Raw genomic sequence first — 18,853 nt, forward strand, 5'->3', positions numbered from 1 at the left:
TCACATCGGATCCCTCGACCACAGCGCAGCCGCCAGGTCCTCATGGGTCCTAAGGGCCCACGACGCCCAGGGGGACACAGCGGCCCAGCGCGGCCCGAGTCCTCGTGCGGGGCCAGCGTCACCCCCCCGTGTCGGCCAGGGCTCCGTGCTCTCCGACGCCCACCCGTCCCCCGCCTGTGCTCTTGGCCACGGGGGAGAGGCCCCGGGTCCAGGAGGGGACGGGCCGAGGGAGGCTCTTCCTGAGAGCAGCGCCGTCCCGGCTGGCGTCCCCGGAGCAGACTCGGCAACCGGAGCCCAAGTGCAGGTGCCCCGGGGCCGGTCCCTTGTGTCCAATCCGGTCCCCGCAGGCCGGTCTTGCAGGTGCTCGTGGGCCTTGCGGAGGGGTCGCACATGGGCACGTTCCCGAGTGGTCGCTGCTCTTGCGGGGCACTGGGACACGCCAGCCGGGCCGCCGTCCTGGCATCCGTTCGTCACCTCCGGGGTATTTGCAAGTGGGGGCTGTGATGAGGGTTGGGACGGCTACTTGGGGAGGCCCCCGCCAGGGGAGGCGTGGGGTGGTGGGGACCGCGAAGCGCCTGTAACCCCCACACCCTCGCCAGACGCGCGAGCCCGTCGGCCCCATCCACACCCGCACCCAGGGGTCTTCTCTTCCGGTGGGCGTGGAATCGTCCCCGACTCGGCTTTACCTTCTGCTTCCCCGATGGCGAATCCTACAGAGCCTCCTCGGGTGCCCGCGGCTTTCGGGACTTGTCGGCTCCCGTGTCTTGCTCCTCTTGTGTGATTTTCATGTTTTTATTGTGAACTTACGGCCGTTACTTCACATTCCGGGGACTGCGGGTGAGCGACGGCCTCTCCCCTGCTCCCGGGTCCCCTCTTCGTCTCCGCCATCCCGGTTTCCAAAGAGCGGTTCCCTTCCCTTCACGAGCTCCGATCCACCCACGTGTCTGCTCTCGTGATCTGCGCCGTCGGTCACCTCTCAGGACACCTTCGATGACGATGACGTCCGGGTCCTGAGGGTATCTCCCTGCGTCTTCGTCTGGGGCCTCCACGGAGTCGGCTGTTGCGTTGGGGTCCGGGGTGTGCGCTGCGTGCGTCTTGCGCGTGGGGTGCAGGAGGAGCCAGGTTCGCGCTCATCCCCAGGGTCCCAGTTTGTGAAGCAGACGTGCCCGTGCCCCCCGCCCTCCCTTTGTAAAGACTGTTTTTCCTACCCTGGGTCCCTCGAGTTCCCATGTTAAGTTTAGAATCACCTTTTCTATCTCTTTAGAAATTTGATAGGAATTGCAGCAAATCTAAGCATCAAGGTTAATGGAAATCGTCAAAATGCAACTTCCTCCTCCTGAGCGTGGCCTGGGGAATTTTAAACCCTATCCAGCGGTGTTTCCAGTGCGGAGGACATCCGTACCTCTCGTTACCTATTTCCTGAGTGGTTTTTTTTTTTTTTTTTTTTGCACTTTTGACGCTCCCGTAAATGGTATTTTAAAATCTTTATTTCCAATAGTTCATTCTTAACGTGTATACAAGGACACCTGACTTTCCCCCGATAACCCGTCCTCCAACCTCGCCAAATTCACAAAGTTCAGTAGTTTCTTGGCGGATTCCTTCACGATTTTCTGTTAGGAGAGCAATTGGTCTATGAACATGACAGTCTTGCTTCCTTTGCAATATTCATGCCTTTTACTTGTTTTTCCTGCCTCGCCGCACAGGTGAGACCTACCCCCCCGCCCCCCCGTAACACTTGGCTCGTGTAGCCCCCTAGGGTCTCGTGCCAGGGGCTCGTTCTCCACCGGGGCCCAGACTGACGACAGACGCTGCGCTCGGAACAGGAGGGCGGTTCTCCGCTCCAGAGGGCCCAGGCTTGCCCCAGAGCTGCAGCTTGCAGGCCACGGTTCCCAGGGATGCCCTGCAGCGCCCCGTTCCCCCGGGGGCACCCTTGCATGAACCTGCCGCGCTCTGGCCGCACTCAGGACTGACAGCCTCTGAGGCCCCGACAGGCGGACACGCCAAGCGAGGTGCACGCCATCTGCAAATCCAAGGAGGCCCGGCCAGCACTGCCCGGCTCATCACGGCCGGGGCGGCAAGGGGTAAACGCTTCGGCTGTTCCTTAGAAGCCATGTCTCGGCTTGGCGTGCCCAGGCCACCGAGCCTCTCGAATCTTCAGCTGTGACACAGACCCTGAGACTAGCGTTCATCGCCCACCCTCCGGGATAAAACCGTCTTACGAGGCATCCGAAGCGCTGGCCGGTCAACGCTCCTCAGGTCTTATTAGCATGATGTGGTCGGTATCGTGAGCGAGATGCTCTACGGGACCAGGCCAGGTGACGAGGGTCCAGGAGGCCTATGTCGTGACACCGAGCAGGGGGGGTCAACCCCCGCCTGGGGCAACCTTGAGCGGACATTGAGGCCTCTTCCAGGCGAACTCGAGTCGTTTGTAACGTCCTCTCCAGCGGGGCTTGGAAGGGAGCCGTGCGCGGTCAGCTGCCACGCAGGGCCTTCCGCCGTGCTGCCCTGGTTCTGAGTCTGTAGCTCCCAGCGGAGCCGCTTGGCTCATCATGGTGTCATTCACCATGATGCAGGTGATTTTAGACATTTCACATTTATTTTGTTTATTTTTTTTAAAGATTTATTTATTTACTTATTTATGATAGACATAGAGAGAGAGAGGCAGAGACACAGGAGGAGGGAGAAGGCTCCATGCCGGGAGCCCGACGCGGGGCTCGATCCTGGGTCTCCAGGATCACGCCCTGGGCCAAAGGCAGGTGCTAAACCGCTGAACCACCCAGGGATCCCCACATTTATTTTATTTTTTAAAGACTTTCCTTTGGGGGACAATTTCAGATACATGACAAAATGGAGAGGAGGGTGTAGCGATTTCCCATAAACCTGCTGCCCCTCGTTACACAGGCACCGACACCCCTCACCCGATGGTACGTGGGTTATTACGGATGAACCCACACAGACACTTCATCACCATCATCGCCCAAAGCCCGTCGTGCACATTACGGCTCACTCTCGGTGGTGTCCCCTCTACAGGGTCTGGACAGGTGTGCAATGACTTGGACCCGTCCATATGGTATCATACGGAGATTTTCACCTCCCTGAAATCCTCCGTGCTTCACCTCTTCATCCCTCCCACCCCCTCCTCCCTGCTCACCCATGGCAACCGCTGATCTTTTCACTGTCTCCGTGGTGTTGCCTTTTCCAGAATGTCAGACTTGGAATCCTACAGGATGCAGCCTCTCAAAACGACTTCTTTCACTTCGTCACAAGCATTTAAGTACCTCCCGTCTTTTCCTGGGTTGACAGCACATTTCTTTCTAGCACCGAGTAATATCCCGTTGTCTGGATGGACCAGGTTATTTATCCAGTCACCTACTGAAGGGCATCTTGCTGCTTCCAGGTTTACGGCGGCTGTAAATATTCATGTGCAGGGTTTTGTGCAAACATGAGTTTTCAGCTCCTTTGGGTAAATACCAAGGAATGCCATGGCTGGATGGTGTATGGTAAAAGTGCGTTTAATTTTTTTTTTTTAAGATTTTTATTTATTCATGAGAGAGAGAGAGAGAGAGAGAGGCAGAGACACAGGCAGAGGGAGAAGCAGGCCCCATGCAGGGAGCCCAACGTGGGACTCGATCCCAGGACCCCGGGGTCATGCCCTGGGCCAAAGGCAGACACTCAACCATTGAGCCATTTTTTACTCAGGTTGTTGGCTTTCTTGTTGTGTTTGAAGAGGTGGGGTTTTTTTTTTTTTTTTAATATATACTCTGGATAACAATAATTTGTCAGATGTGTCTTTTACAAATATTTTCTCCCAGTCTGTGGCTTGTCTTACTCTCTCGACATCATCTTTCAGAGAGCAGGAGATTTTAATTTCAGTGACGTTCAGTCGACTGATTCTTTCTCTCATGGATCGTGCTTTTGGTGCTGTAGCTAAAACGTCATCACCACGCCCAAGGTCATCTAGGTGTCCTCCTATGTTATCTTCCAGGAGTTTTATAGGTTTTTTGTTTTTTGGTTTTTGTTTTTGTTTTTGTTTTTTTGCTTTACATTGATGTCTATGACCCATTTTCAGCTAATTTTTGAGAAGGGTGTAAGGTCTGTGTCTAGCTTCATCGTTTTGCATGTGCACATCCAGTTGTCCTAACGCCATTTGTTGCAGAGCCTATCTTTGCGCCGTTGCATTGCCTTCGCTGCTTTGTCAAAGATCAGTTGGCTCTATTTCTGTGAGTCTATTTCTGGCTCTATATTCCATTCCACTGACCTATTTGTCTGTTGTCTGACTGATATGACACTGTCACGAGGACTATAGCCTTATGGGAAGTCTTGAGGTCAGGTACTGTTGGTCCTCCAAATTTGTTCTCCTCTTCCCGTATCATGGTGGCTATTCTGGGTCATGAGTCTATGACGTTAGAATCAGTTTGTCAATATCCACGAAATGACTTGCTGGGCTTGGGATTGCACTGAGCGTACAGGTCAGGCTGGGGAGAACCGACATCTTGACAATGTGGGGCCTTCCTATCCATGAGCATGGTATGTCCACATTCTCACCTCTTCTTTGATTTTTTTTAAATGTTTTATAATTTTATTTTCTTAAATTTATTTATTTATGATAGTCACAGAGAGAGAGAGAGAGAGAGGCAGAGACACAGGCAGAGGGAGAAGCAGGCTCCATGCACCGGGAGCCCGACGTGGGATTCGATCCCGGGTCTCCAGGATGGCGCCCTGGGCCAAAGGTAGGCGCCAAACCGCTGCACCACCCAGGGATCCCTCTTCTTTGATTTTGTTCGTCAGAGTTTTATAGCTTTCTTCATAGAGATATTTTACATATTTTGTCGGATTTATACCCAAGTATCTCTTTTTTTTTTACTCTCCTGACTTTTGCCAGGGTTATACTGGTGAATCAGGGTGTTTCAGGGTGATGCTAAGGTTGTTTTGCCAGACTATTTTGGCCATGAGAAAACAAGTGCTTTTGGTCTTCCCCTTGGCCTCTCCTACCATTAAGGCTCTTGCTCCTGCTGAGAACACACATCCTGTTACACACTCAGACGCTGAGGAAATGCTCACAGGGTGGGCCCGGGCACTTTGTACCCTCCCTGAATAGGTTGGGCCAAGGTTCTGTGTTCTTAAAGCCCCCACTCTAATGGCATTTTGCATCCCCCTGTATTAGTCTCAGCTGAGGCCCCGCACCCCATAGCCTTCAAGGGTCCTGCATTTCCTCTGCTCCATGCATGGGTGGCTATTCTGGCACATGGTCATGGAAATTGTGGAGGATCCTGGGGAAGTTGCTGCCACATGCACTTGCCGTGGGGTTGCAGGCCCCTTTCCTGGAGCCAGGGTGTGGGCTGCAGCTTGGAAGCTGAGGAACGAATGTCACCAAGAGGTGAAGAGGGTGGAAAGGAGAAAATGTCTGTTAGGCTGGGGCACACGGAGGTCTCTGGGACTCTCACGTGAGAACGCAGTGGGGAAGGGGCTGCAGGCTGGCTGTCACGGGCTGATGAGAGCATGCGGAGTGGGGGGATGGAGCAGGGAGAACAGATGCAGGGGGTGGTGTCAGAGGCGGGGAGACGCCACCTTACACAGGAAAAGGGGGCACCTCCACCGTGACAGGACGGACACCGGGTTGGCAGGCAGAGCTACGGGTGTGGGCTTCAGTTTCCTCTACGAACTAGAAGGAGGTGACACCGGGAAAGAGGCTGGTCATTTACAGGGATTGGAGAAAGTTGGGGATTGTCTGTGTGCACACCAGCTTCTTGTACATCTAGGCTTCCCCGGGGGAAATCTTCTCCACGTAGATACACGGAAAGTGGAAGGCCCCGTCCCCCTGTGTATATCCAGTGCGCGAGTTTATTCGAGATCAGATAGACAGTATTCGTCACCACAGAGTGGCTCGTGACGCAGGTGGGGACAAGCGCTGGGGCTCCAGGTGTCATGCAGACGCTTGGTTTTGAGAGTCTGATGATATCACACAGAATGGGTCAACACGCATCTTGTGAAACCCAAGGCACCTCATCCCAGGCCCGGCGTTTGGGCAGCTGCTCCCAGAGGCCTGATGCCCGGCACGCTCAGGCTCCCACGAGGCCATCCTGACAGTCTGCGGTGGCCCTGCGGACGTCCCTACCACCCACCGCCCCCCTCAGGAGAAGCCCACTCTCCCCCAAGTGTCCTGGGATCCTCTGTGGGGCAGGGCCGTGGGCGGTAAAGACTGAGTCGGGGGAAGCCAGCTCAGCACTCCTCACTGTCCAGGGTCTTGGTCTTCTGGAAGATGCTCTGCATGGCGGAGATCCGTTCCTTATCCTGGATGTTGAAGACCTGGAACTGCAGATGGGGTGGGGGGCAGAGGGGTCACAGAGTCATGAGAGCCCCTCGCAGGGGCACGTGCTCCCCAGCTGCCAGGACCTCCTGCCTCTGGGTCTGCCTGCAAGGTCTCCTCAGATGTGGAGCCACCCAGGGCCTCTCCTCCAGGGGCTCTTCCTCGCACGTGGGTGTCCCCCCAGATGGGCCTGACCCCGCAGGTGCTTGTGGTGGGCTGAGCACCCATAACCCCCCTGCTCTCATCCCACCAGCCCCCTGTGCTCTGGAGGGAGACGGTGCTGGCCCTTTGGGGTGAGGGTGCAGGTCGGCCCGAGGGAAAGGAGCAGGAGTGGGCTCTGTGGGAGTAGGGGAGGGAGGGCTTAGCAGAGTGGCCAGGCGACCCCCGAACATCAGGCCACAGGATGCCAAGTCCCAAGGACACAGCATGGGGCTCCTGGGTCCAAGCGTGAGCAGGAACTGCACCTGCGGGGACAGCCCGTGAGGCCAGCAGACTCCGTGAGGAACGGAGCATTTGTCAGGGGTGTGCTTGGGGGTGGTTCTGGCTCGGACGCGTGCCCTGCTTCCCGGGCACTAACGGGCAGGGGGCACCCACGGCCTGTCTGACCTCCAGAGGCCACACCTTCCCTGACGCTCTCTTGCTGTCCAGAGGACAGACCTGACCCTGGGGGTGTGGATGAGGGCTCTGTCCCCACCTGCATGCTGCCCTGGGCCTGCCTGGGACGCCCTCGGCCGGCCCTGCCCACCTTGTCCAGCAGGACGTCGAAGTAGGCGGTGGCCCAGTAGGCAGGGTTGCTGGCGGGCAGCTGCAGGAGCGCCTTGACCCCGTTGCCGATGCGCGGTGGGGGGCTGCGGCCCAGGTGGGTGACGTGGATACGCAGGGACGCCTCAGGTTGGCTGGCGAAGTGCTCCACCCGCTGGTACAGGGCGTTGAGGTCCAGGCCGGTGTCCCGCAGCAGGTTGCAGCCGGGGTAGAGGAAGTGCGGCAGGTTCCTGGTGGCCAGACAGCAGAGCAGCACCACCAGCAGCCGGTACACGGCGCCCTGCAGCTCCGCCCAGTCCTCGGGCGCGGGGAAGAGCACCGAGGCCCACAGCAGCACGGTCTGCAGCAGTTCGGGGGGTCAGGCGCCCGCTGGCGGCCCCGGCCTGGTCCAGTGCGGCCCAGCCCACCGCAGCCCGCCCCCGGCCCCCGGGCCCGGCCCACCAGCCCCCCACCCCCCACTTCACGCCCCCCGGATGCCCCAGGGTGAGTCTCAGCTCCTCCCGGCCTGCGGCCTCCATCCTGGCAGCTCCCCGACTCCCCAGGGCGCTGCCACTGAGTCCAGGCTCACAGGGGCCGCAGCCCCCAGCCCAGGACCCCTCTCGGGAGATTCCGAGGCTTCTCGCCTTCTCCGGCCTCTGCCTCACGCCCTGTCCCCTCCCACCGAACGTGCCCGCAGCCCGACCCCAAGAGCAGCCGCAGCGTGCAGACCCCGAGGGCCCCCGGGAAGCTGGCAACCCTCAGGGCTGGGACGGAGGCCTGCAGGGGGCAGGGAGTGGCTCAGAGGGACTCTCCTGTGCCGGGTCAGGCCGCCCTGCCAGCCCCCATCCCCTCACGGAGCAGCACTGCCCCCCCAGGCTCGCTCCGGGCAGAGACCCCGTCTGCCCGCCTTCGCTGCCTGGCGCCCCAACCCTGCTCCCTCACTCTTCTCGGCACCCGATGGTCACGAAGGCCGAGGAGGACACGGCTCCCGCCACGTCGCAGCAGCCCAGCGAGGGGCCCAGCTGCAGGACAGGCCGCTTCCTGTCCGGGGAGGACCCCCGGGGGTAAGCTTCGCGGCCACCAGGGACCCCCGCGCCCGCGCCCCCCGACGATGCATACCTTCAGGTGGCCGTAGGTCAGGCCGGGGCTCTGGCCGCTGTCACGCCAGCTCTCGTGGTTGACCCGGTCCAGGATGGAGAGGCTGTCCAGGCGGTGGCCCCGGAAGGAGCCCAGTGCACCGAGCAGCCGGGTGAGCAGGTGGTCGGTGGAGACCCTGGGGGCCAGGACAGGTACCGCAGTGTCGGCCTCGGGGCCTCGGCCAGGGGCACAGGGCCCCCTGCAGCCGCGGCTTGTCCCCAGGAGGGAAAGCGCCGGCTTCTGCGGCCTCCCCGGATCAGAAGCCCGTGCACGCAGGGTGGTCCAGGCTGGCACCCGGTGCCCCACCTCCCCGCCCCGTCCCAGGAACCGCCCCGGCCGGGCAGTCGGATGTGAAGAGTGGGCTTTCATGGAGACGCCGGGCCCCAGAACACGGAGGGGTACGGGGAGCCTCCTGGCGCTCGGCTGACGTGTCCAGTCCGGGCCCCACTGGAGAGGTGCGGCCTTCACCGGGCAGCCCCGCAAGCCATGAGGGGCTTGGAAGCCGCCCCCAGCAGCAGGGCCGGCCCTCGGGGTCTGTGCACCCGGGCGCTCCCCACATGCTTGCTGGGCCGTGGCGGCCAGGGCCCCGGGGGCCCCACTCTTCGTGGAGGCTCAGGACCGACGCGCTGCACACTGACGTCCGGATGGACGGCCCTGCTTCCCTGCACGCGGGACGGCTTAGCCCACCCTCCCCTTCCTGCCCCCCTCCTACGTCCCACAGACACCACCTCGGGATGTCCTCTCGCCGACGTGAGAGAGGAAGGGCCTCACCGAGCTCGCGGACTGGGGGCAGCCGCGGGGCCCTGGGGGTGGCCGGGGCTCCGGGGCCGGTGGGCGAGGGGGACCTGCACCAGCCCCACGCTGGGGGATGCTCCGGATCGTCTGGTCACCCTCCCCGTGTGGGGCCCCTCCTGAGCGCTCTGGGCACCTGAGGGCCCCGGACCGGTCGCTGTCCTCTTGGAGACTTTCCCGCCCGAGACAAAGGTGTCGGCTGGGTCGCGGGGGTCCCGTCCAGGGCGGCCCCTGCGTTTCCCAGTTTCTCCGCGCCTCATCCCCGCAGGCCTCCTGCTCGGGCCCGGGGGCTCACAGTGGTCAGCAGGCCCGTCCTGCAGGCTCCCCGGGACCCACGGGCGCAGGAGGCGCGTCCTACCTCCAGAGCTGGGCGCCAGCCGGCACCAGGGCCACCTCCTGGCCGACGATCCTTCTCAAGCTGCCCCCAGGAAACGCATGCATCAGCTGGGCCCCCTCCAGGGCGGGCACCCGGTGCTTTCTGCGAACCACGGGCACGACGTGGAAGCGGACCGTCCTCCAGCCGCTGGACACCAGCAGGGACAGGTGCAGCTCCTCCTCCCTCAGGCTGTCCGCGTTCAGGGAACCTGCAACAACGCGCCGGGCCCTGGAACCGCCGTCTCCACTGCCCCCCCACCTCTCGGGAGGCCGGTGTCGGGAGGGGCCCGCGTGGTGCCCGGCGCCCGGCAAGGCCTGGACCCCAAGGCTGACGGTGCGGGAGCCTGCCCTCCCGGGTTCCACGCCGCCCCGGGGCCCCCAGAACCTCAGCCCGGCCGGCACACCAGGGAAAGTGCTGCCCGCCCCCCTTCACTACTCAGACGCAGCCCCGAGCCCGCCCCCCGACCCTGAACCCCCACCCACCCAGCAGGGGACATCCCCAGGGTGATGGGGCTGGGGGCTGGGTGTACGGCTGCCCTGGTAAGACCCGGGCCTTCTACTTCAGTTGTCATTTCCCCCAAAACATATCAACACCACACAGAGAGGAAGAGGAGCTGTGGTGTGGGGGGCACTCCTATCCCCCCGGCCAGCCCTGGGTTCAGAGTGGTCTCCCCTTCCCTCCCCCAGCCCAGCCAGGCTGCGAGGCCCTCGCCCGGGAGCCGAGCCCCCTGGGGAGTCCCCAGTACGTGCCTTGGACAAAGGTCCCCAGGGACAGAGCAGAGGGAGCCGCCTTCCCCTTGTCCCACCCCACACACAGCCCTGGGGGTCCTGTAGGAAGGAGCCTGCACCTCCTGCACACCCCCTCTCTCCCCATGCAGGCCCCTTCCCCCATGCAGGCCCCTTCCCCCCCATGCAGGCCCATCCCCCACGCAGACCCCTTACTCTCCATGCAGACCCTCCCCCATGCAGCATGCAGACCCCTTCCCTCCCATGCAGACCCCTCCTCCAGTCTCCTATAGGGTAGTTCTTGAGCCTCTTCCTGGGACCCAGCCCAGACCAGGTCATGGCCCTGCCACCTGGGCCCCCCCAACGAGCCTCAGTTTCCCCATCAGTTGTAAAGGAAGGAAGGCGTCCAGGGATCCCTGGCTCCCCCCGCTTCAGGCTTGAGGCGTGTCCCCCCAGAGCTTCCGTCGGCGGCTTCGTGTCCTCAGCTACCATGGGGCACACATTTTGGCCACGGAGGCGACGGCTTGGGAGGCGGCCAGCCACACCTGCCCTGTCACGACCGCGCCCACCGCAGCCCCCAGCCCGGTCTCACCGGTTCCGTCCCTGGGTGGGAGCAGCCTGAACCTTGTCACCTGGAGCCGCTGTGCTTACCTTTTAAGGTTAAGTGTCAGGAAGTAATGCCTGGAATTTCCCTGCACACCCAACGCCCCGGGCCCCTGGGCGGGGGCCCAGCCGCCTCAGCCTGCGAAGCCCGGGAGGGCGGGGACCTTGGAGCGTGGCTGCGGCCCAGGGCAGGGCGCACCCCAGCGGGAGGGGCGCAGGCCGGCGGGGGACAGGGCCAGGTGGGAATGGCCACGTTAGTCACCCGAGAAGACAGAAGTGGCCCCAGTAATTGGAAGGTTCAGAAGATGGCCAGAGAAGATGCGGAAGGGGCCGGGGGCACTCGGCGCGCCTAATGACGGGCCCCAGCTGCCCTGCGAGGGCGGCCACCCGCCCCAGGCCACCAGGGCAGGTCTGGGGACGGCCAGGGTTGGAAGTCGCCCCTCCCCTTGGTGTTGGAAGAGCAGTCGGAGCAGCCGGGGCAGGTCGCCGTCCCTGAGATGGGCTGACCGGCCCCGTCGTCTGACATCACGGCGGATGTGGGGACCAGGTGAGCGCTCGGGGGCAGCCGCCGCCCCCCCCCCGTCCCCCCCAGGGGAAGCCGGACCCTCTGCTCCAGTCCCGGCGCCTTCAGGACAACCCGAGGCCTTTGCTCCGGCCCCAGGGGACACCCTCCCGTCCCGGGCTTTCAGTCCACGCGGCGCCAGGACCCCGGTCCGACCCTGGGGCTCACCCCCCAGATCACACCAGCAAGGCCGGAGGGGAGACTGAGGCCCGCCTGCCCTGCACGGCCTGCTCAGGGCCCAGGTCACCAAGGGGCAACCAGACCATAAATCAAAACGGATCTGTGCACACATGTGCACGCGAACACAGCCCCTACACACGCTCATGCGTGCACACTTACACCTGCACACGCACAGGCGCACACGCACATGTGATCATGACCCCGTACACACACGCGTGCACATACCCAGGCTTCCCACCCATGCCGTGTGGCACCCGTACGACCGTCGCCCTGGCCTGGAGCTGCTCGCAGAAGCACCCAGGACGGCAGGGACCCTCTGCCGGCGGGTCAGCGGCCTAACGAGTCCCGGCTGCTGCAGCGTGACCTCCGGGTCCTCATGCCAGAGCCAGAAGCGCAGGACCTGTCCTCTGAGCGGTGTTTGGGGCTGGAAGGGACCTCGGACCCCGACACGCAGGTGCTGAGAGACCGCAGTCTGTGCACACGTGCACCCACACGCCCCCACGTGTGCACACTTACGCCTGCACACGCACTCACGCGCTCGCGCTGCCCTCACACCTGTGCCCAGTCACTCGGCGGCTACCTGGCGCGATGAGGCTCTGGTGCCTGCAGTGCACGATGGCCGCCACCAGAAGGTCCTTGAGGACGTGCAGGACCTTGCTGGGCACGATGTGGCCGCAGCACTTGGCGCTCCCGTCCGAGGAGACGTTGAAGACGTCGTCGGCCGTCCACTGCTCGGGCCGGGGCCCTTCCCGGGACACCCCCAGGCGGCAGGACGCGGGGCCGTCCCCTGCCTCGGCGGCCCCCACCTCTTCCACCAGGAGGGCCTCGGCGTCCACGCACAGGGGCACCTCCATGTCCAGGGGGTCCTCAGAGGAGCGCAGGGCGAACTGGAAGGCCTCCAGGTCACGGGAGTAGTCCACGAGGAAGCGCGGGTCCAGGTCGTGCACGCGCTCCAGGACGGTGAGCAGCACGTCCTCGGCACGCTGGTAGTCCCGCGCCCGCGGCGCCCCCCTGGAGCGGATGGCCCGCAGGTAGTGGTGCCACAGGGGCACCTGCACCGCCATGGCTGGGCCCGGGGCAGGGCAGCCCGAGAGGGCCACACTGAGGCCGGCGGGCCGGGGGGACGCACCTGCCCTCCAGGTGGGGCCCAGCTCCGCGGAGCAGGATCCCCGAGCACAGAGCCACCGCCACCGCCACCGCCACCCGGTTAAATAGCCAGGCCCGGCCCTGGCCTCTCAGGTGGGGCCGAGTCAGTCGCCAGCAGCCAGGAATGTCACTGGGAGCCCGGGGCGGGGTGGGGCTCCTCCCTCCTGTCACCCCGACTCCGCCCCTCCCGGGGCCCAGCCACCTCCCCCGCGCCGTCCTGGGGTGGGGGCCTAGTGTCCGGTCCCCTCGCCGCAGCCACGGGGGCAGGGACCCACGGCGGCCCCACTGCTGCGATGACAGAGGCCAGGCCGGGTGGCGGCCCCCTGAGCCCCCGTGGGAGGAGCCCCTGGGCAGCTGCACTTGCCCGGCAGCCTCAACACCCACTCAGGCACCTGTGCCCGACCGAGAGCTGAGAGGGGGCGCCTCGGGGGGGCCCGGGTGTGAATCCTGCCCCCCTGGGGCCTCCCTTCCAACCCCCAAGGCTGCGGGGAGCCCGCACCCACCCCGGGCTGCAGCTGGAGGCCCGTTGCCGCCCCGGTTCGGGGGAAGTCTCCCCGGCCCCGCCTCGCTGGGTGAAGGCCTCGCCCCCCCAGCGCCCTGCTGGGAGCCCGCCCAGCCCAGCCTGTCTCCCGCTCAGCTCAGGCTCAGGCGGGCAGGTCCCGACCAGCCGGGGAGCCACCCCCGCCGACCCTTGGCCCCTGGACGCCGGGTGCCCCGCTGGAGGGTGTGCAAACAGCGAGCCTGGAAGTAGCCCCTAACAAGGGATCCTGGAGACGCTGCCTGCCGCCCGCCCTCTGCCCTGGGGAGCCCCCACCCCCACCCCCACCCACGCAGGGGCCTCGGGCGCCACGGGCAGAGCCTCCATCCAAGGCGTGCACTTCCTGGTGCTGGTGCTTGGAGGCCCCGGGCCTGGGCCTCCGTCTCCACACCTCCCGGGACGGGGAGCTCACCACCTCTCAGGGCAGCCACAGCACGGCCAACCAAGAGACGCTCTCCGTCCTCAGAGCGGGCCCAGTGCTGTCCTGTGGCCTTGCCCAGAGCACGTCCGTCCCTGTCCTAGGGCGGCCACTCAGCTCAAGGACCGGACGCCCCGGCCTGCCTCCCCCCCACCCCCTTGCACAGGTCCTTCGGTCTCCAGGGACCCGACCGGTAGGCAGGGGCGTTGCTGCAGAGGAGCTGGTCCCACAGCCCTGCCCTGGCCCTGGCTCCCGGGGCCTGTGGGTCCCTCCGTCGTGCCCGGGAGGCCTCTCCCCCAGGGTCAGGGGCTCGTGCAGCCGAAGGGCCCAGAAGCTGCTCACGCTCAGGACATACAGAGCCGTCGGGCCTCAAGGGGCTCCCGAGACGCCTCCCGCTCCGGCGGTGATGACAGCGCCTTGGCCACCAGCTGGCGGGAGACCGGCCACCCCTCGTGCGCGGTGCCTTCCTGGGCAGCAACCCCCAGCGGCGGCCAGGGTGCCCGCAGCCCCACCGTCACGGGCGCAAGCACGGCCGAACTCCCGTGTGTGGCCCCACGACGCGCAGTCAAGGTGGACGCGGTCTGACACGCGTGCCCAGTGGCCGAGGACGGGGCTGTGAGTGCGCCTTCGTTGCTCCTGCGGCGTGTTCCTGCCTGCCAGGCCCCGGGGGCGTCGGCCACACATGCCCCCCGGTGGCCCCGGGAAGGGTGAGGCTGCTGCAGGGAGGTGAGGCGCCACCCACTTCCCCGGCCCCAGAGCCCCCTCAGAAGGCCCCGCTCCGTTTCCCAGCTGCCTCCAGCGTCCGGTGCAGGGCTGCCGGCCCGCAGCCTCCTGGTCTGTGGAAGGGGCGAGGGCCTGAGGCAGAAGGCCCCCAGGAAGCGCAGGGAGGGGGGGCGGGTCAGGGGGTGCAGGGGGAGGGCGAGGAGGGTCAGGGGTGCAGGTGGAGGGCAGGGCAGGTCAGAGGGTGCAGGGGTGCAGGGGGCGGGGCGGGTCAAGGGGTGGGTCAGGGGGTGGTGCAGGGGGGCGGGGTGGGAGTTCGCTGCCTTCCCTCGCAGAGACCGCTCTGGCATAAAGGCCGGCACCCCCCACCCCTGCCATCAAGCAGGGCGCACGTGGGGCTGCACCCGGAGGTGGCGGATGGAGGGCACTGAGGGCTGCGGGGCAGGAAGCCGGGGGCCCCTGTGACTGGGGGCGGCAGAGGGGTGGCCGTCCGGGTGTCTGCGGGCGCTCAGGGTCGCCCCAGGAGAAGCAGGGGCGCGGCCGGCCAGCACGGTCTCCCGGACGTGGCCACCCCAGCCAGCGGCACGAGCAACGGGGCGGACGCGGGGCCGTGAAGCTTCCGGAGGCGAGAAGGGGGCCGGGGGCGGCCACCACCCCAGACGGAGTCCTGGGGGCTCCCCGGGGAAGGGGGCCCGAGAAGGAGGCCCCGGGCAGAGAGGCGGGGGCACTGACGCGCGGTTGGGAGCGACCCAGGTCTGTCCGTCCGGGGCCCGGGGGCCAGCGGGGACCAGACCGACTTCCCCGCTGCCCGCTAGAGCCTGGGTCCGCCCGGCAGCTCAGGCGCAGACCGTCGGGGAGCCACGGAGCGCGGCGCCCCCAGGTGCTGTAGGCAGGCCTGAGTTTGGTCTGGTTTTGTGTTTTTTACGATGATGAATAAACATAAAATGTACCATCTTAACCATTTTCAAATGTCAAGCCCCGTGACAGGAGGGACCTTCACACTGGGCGCCTCCAGCTCTCCGCCCGCCTCTAGGACCCCGCCCCAAACTGAAACTCCGTCCTCCTCGTGGAAGAATAACTCCCCCTCCCCCCGCCTGCCGCCGCCAAAACCCCCTCCCCGTTCCCCTGACCCCACCCGGCACCCACTGCACCCACCGCACCCACCGCCACCCTCGTTCTGTCTCCATGATTTTTTTATTTTAGGATTTTATTTTTAAGAGGTCTCTGCACCCGATGCGGGGCCGGAGGTCACGGCCCCAGGATCCGGAGCCACGGACGCCCGCCGTCCCGTCTAAGGACCTCGTGGCCGTGGGTCAGTGCTGTGGCGACGCTCGCTCCACGGAGCCCAACGCCCGCGGGGGCCGGGCAGTCCCTGGTCCTGGCGGCCGTGTCCCGGTCCCCTCCCGAGTGGCACCTCCCTTGATCCGCCCTTCGTCCATGGACACTTGGCCGACGGCTGGCCGTGCGGGGGGGCAGCTCCTGGGGAGGAGTCCCCAGGCGCAGACTGGCTGGCAGCTGGCAGGGGAGCGGAGGGCGGGCCGGGAGGCCCCGGGGCTGGGCGGGGGCTGGGGGGGGGGCAGCGCTCCCTGGAAGCCTCCCGCCTCCTCTGGGGTTGCCCTGCGAGTGACCCGTCCTCCCGGGGCGTGTCGGGGCCGCGTGTCCCGTCCCCGCAGGCCCTGCTGCACCCGCCCGCGGCCCGTGTGTCGGGGCGAGCACAAGAGATGCCGCCAAGGGCACGGGGTGGCCCTCGCACCGGGAAGCCGGGACGCCCAGGAGGGTCTGAATCCGGTGGGGCGGCTGCTGGTGGCCCTGGGCAGGGCGGACACGGTCCTCCTGAGCCCGGCCCTGCCCACCCCACGGGGGCGCTGCCTGCCTCCGTTCCGGAACATTCCGCGGGGCTGGGCCCAGGCCCAGGGCTGCCCTGTCAGAGGCTCTCCTTCTTGTCCAGTGACAGCCGGGGACCGGGAGCCACGAGCAGGGACCCCAGGCCAGGAAGCTTGGAATGGACGTCCAGATCCTATAAGGGCCTGGACAGGGTGCAGGGGCGGAGGCTGGCGGGAGGGCTGGGGGGCCCGGGCCGAGGGGAACGCTGGGGTGCGTGGGGGCGGGGCAGGCCAGGATGCCCGCGGGGACACGCGCCCCCATTACACGCTGCCCCACACCGCGGAGGTGGCTGTGCCCCGGAGCCCCCGAGCCCCCGAGCCCCCGAGCCCCCGGCCCACCTCGCGGCGGTGGGGGTGCCATAGACAGCCTTGGGTGCGGGAGGTGCCCCAGCCACAGCCCGGGGGAAGCCGGAGGCTACGGCCAGCCCCGCACGCCCATGGGGCTCCGTCCACCCGAGGGCCCGCCCGTCCCCGCACGGCCACTCGTGTGGCTGTCGCCCCGGGGGCAGTGGGCAGAGGCCTTGCGGATGGCAGCACCGCGCCGTGTTCCTCAGGACGGGTCCCTCTGGCCCTGCCCGGGCGGGCAGCCTCCGAGGAGCGCGCACTCTGGGGGTCACGGGGGTCGCCCCCGCTCAAGACGGTCTCTGCTGGGAGGGGTGCAGCCGGGCAGGGGGCGGGGGGCCGCTGGCTCAGGAGGCCCTGGGAGACCCCGGGGACCGGGTGCAGGTCTGTGCCCGTCCCTCCCCTTGCCTCGCCCCCCGGGACTGGGTCCCGCCCCCCCAATTAGACACAAATGCCCCCCAGAGCAGGTGGTCCCGGGGTGGGGGTGGGGGCTCCAGAGGGAAGCCAAGCCCGGAGGGCGAGTCCACAAGCAGGGCTTAGGACGACGGGGCTTCCCTCCGTCCCTGGGCGGTGCTTTCTCCTACCTGGGGGCCTCGTCCGGCCCTCTGGGGACACCACCCCACCAATGACCCCTAAGTTCTTTGCCAGGTGTTGGGGAAAATGCCACAGTGTACGATCCTCCCTCGGGAGTCCACCCCTGAGCACAGTTGGTCCAGGGAGAAGCCCCTGGAAGGCCGGGCGGGTGCGGCCCAAGGCTGGGGGAGGCCAGCCCCCTGCCCCGCGCGGTGGCTCCGGTGCACAGCGCCACCAGGGCGCCTCCAGGTCTCCAGGAAACGGCTTCCAGACAACAGCACTCTGCGGTCCCCACGGCAACAGGGCGGCACTCCTGTTTCCAGGGAAACTCAATCCCTGCGTCGTGGTTGCCAAGGCAACGCCTCTGCCCTTAGCTGGCCACTCAGGTCGCCAACCCAGAGGGGGCAGCTGGGCGCCCTGACGGAGGAGCCAGGTGCCGCAGGTGTGCAGCTGCTGCCCTGAAGCAGGTCCGGCCCGGCCAGGGCTCCAGGAGGAGACTCACCGGGCGGCCCAGCCCCGGCCCCCCGAGCCCTGTGCCCCCCAGCCCCGGCCCCCCACCCCGGCCCCCGAGCATCCGACCCAGATGAGCTCCGCCTCCAGCGAGCCCGGCGATGGGGAGGCCGCTGCGCCGCAGTCCCCACCCGGGCTGGACGCCGTGATCCAGGTCAGTGGGGCGCCCGCCCTCCAGCACCCTCCTGGGCGTAGGCTCCGAGGGCACCTTGGGAGGGTGCCCAGAGGGGCCACACCTCCCCGGCTCCAAGGGGCACGTGGCGCTCACATGGTCAGCGTGGGCATGCGCACACTCATACACACGCAAGCGCAGCCTCGGCTCCGGAGAGAGGCCCAGGAGGGACTGGACCCAGCACCCGGCCTCCCCGTCCGCGGCGTGGCTCAGGCCGGCCGCCCCTCCTCTGGGCCTCGGCTCCCGGCCCGCACACCGTGGGGCGGCAGGGGGTGCGCACAGGGACCCTGCCCCGCTGGGACCCCGCTCCGGGATCTCACTCACGCTTCCCTTGTGGCAGAGGTGGGGGCCGCCCCGCTGGGTGGGTGCGGTCACCCCAGGATCTGCTCCGTGACTTCCGCCTTCTCCGTGCGCGGCCCTCCGAGCAGCCACCGCAGCGCAGCAGCAGCGGGGACGGGCACCCACCCCCCGCCCCTCCTGGCCTCAGGCCCTGGCTCCCTGAGCGGGCGCTCTGCTCGGCCCCGCCAGCCCCCCACAGCGCCCACCGCTCCAGGCCGCCCCACCCGACGGCCCCCGGGATCCCAGTGAACCCTGCCGCCCCGGCTGACTCAGTGGTTAACGAACCCGCGTCCTAGACCTCAGACTTGGCTGCCGGGCTGACGCGGCCCCAGGTAAACAGCCCAGGTCGCCAGAGGACAGTAATGGCCCACAGCTGGTGCCGTGTGATGCAGTAACACCGGGTCGCCTCGGGCGCACGCACACGGATGTCCACACGGGATAGAACGCGGTGGGACGGGACCCCTGAACCGGGTGATGCGACAGGACAAAACAAGGCCCCGGGCGGGTGACCGAGTCCGGCTCCCACGGGGCGTCCATCCCCACGCTCCCGCCTCGAGAGCTGGCCGCAGCCGTCGACTCCCGTCAGCCACACGGGGCCCCATCACCCACTCTGGATTCCAGAAGAGAGGCTGCCCCCCCCCCAGCCACGTCGCTATGGTTACCGGCGGTTCCTGGGGCCCTTGTCTGGCAGTGGGCACAGGTGCTTGGCAGACGCAGCCGCCCCCCGCCCCCACTGCCTGCGGGGAACTGTCCCCTGAAAGCCACAGGGAGCCCGGCCGAGGGCCCTCT

At 66.1% G+C, this 18,853-nt stretch overlaps 1 protein-coding gene across 2 annotated transcripts in view; it reads right to left on the reverse strand.

The window, feature by feature from the left end:
• Nucleotides 1-5,816: 5,816 nt before the first annotated feature.
• Nucleotides 5,817-18,853, reverse strand: part of MAB21L4 (mab-21 like 4) — a 35,463-nt gene continuing 22,426 nt past the window's right edge. The window contains exons 1-5 of one of the 2 annotated variants that reach the window (XM_038574424.1): nucleotides 12,004-13,137; nucleotides 9,336-9,561; nucleotides 8,168-8,321; nucleotides 7,053-7,409; nucleotides 5,817-6,312 (exon numbers count right to left, since the gene is read on the reverse strand). In XM_038574424.1, the coding sequence (XP_038430352.1) occupies nucleotides 6,220-6,312; nucleotides 7,053-7,409; nucleotides 8,168-8,321; nucleotides 9,336-9,561; nucleotides 12,004-12,487 (1,314 nt within the window). In that variant the 5' untranslated portion in view covers nucleotides 12,488-13,137 and the 3' untranslated portion in view covers nucleotides 5,817-6,219. Of the gene's footprint in view, nucleotides 6,313-7,052; nucleotides 7,410-8,167; nucleotides 8,322-9,335; nucleotides 9,562-12,003; nucleotides 13,138-18,853 lie in introns of those variants that run through there. The other variant, XM_038574425.1, reaches the window with a different exon arrangement.

Source organism: Canis lupus, chromosome 25, assembly GCF_011100685.1.
Source record: "Canis lupus familiaris isolate Mischka breed German Shepherd chromosome 25, alternate assembly UU_Cfam_GSD_1.0, whole genome shotgun sequence".
Taxonomy (NCBI): domain Eukaryota; kingdom Metazoa; phylum Chordata; class Mammalia; order Carnivora; family Canidae; genus Canis; species Canis lupus.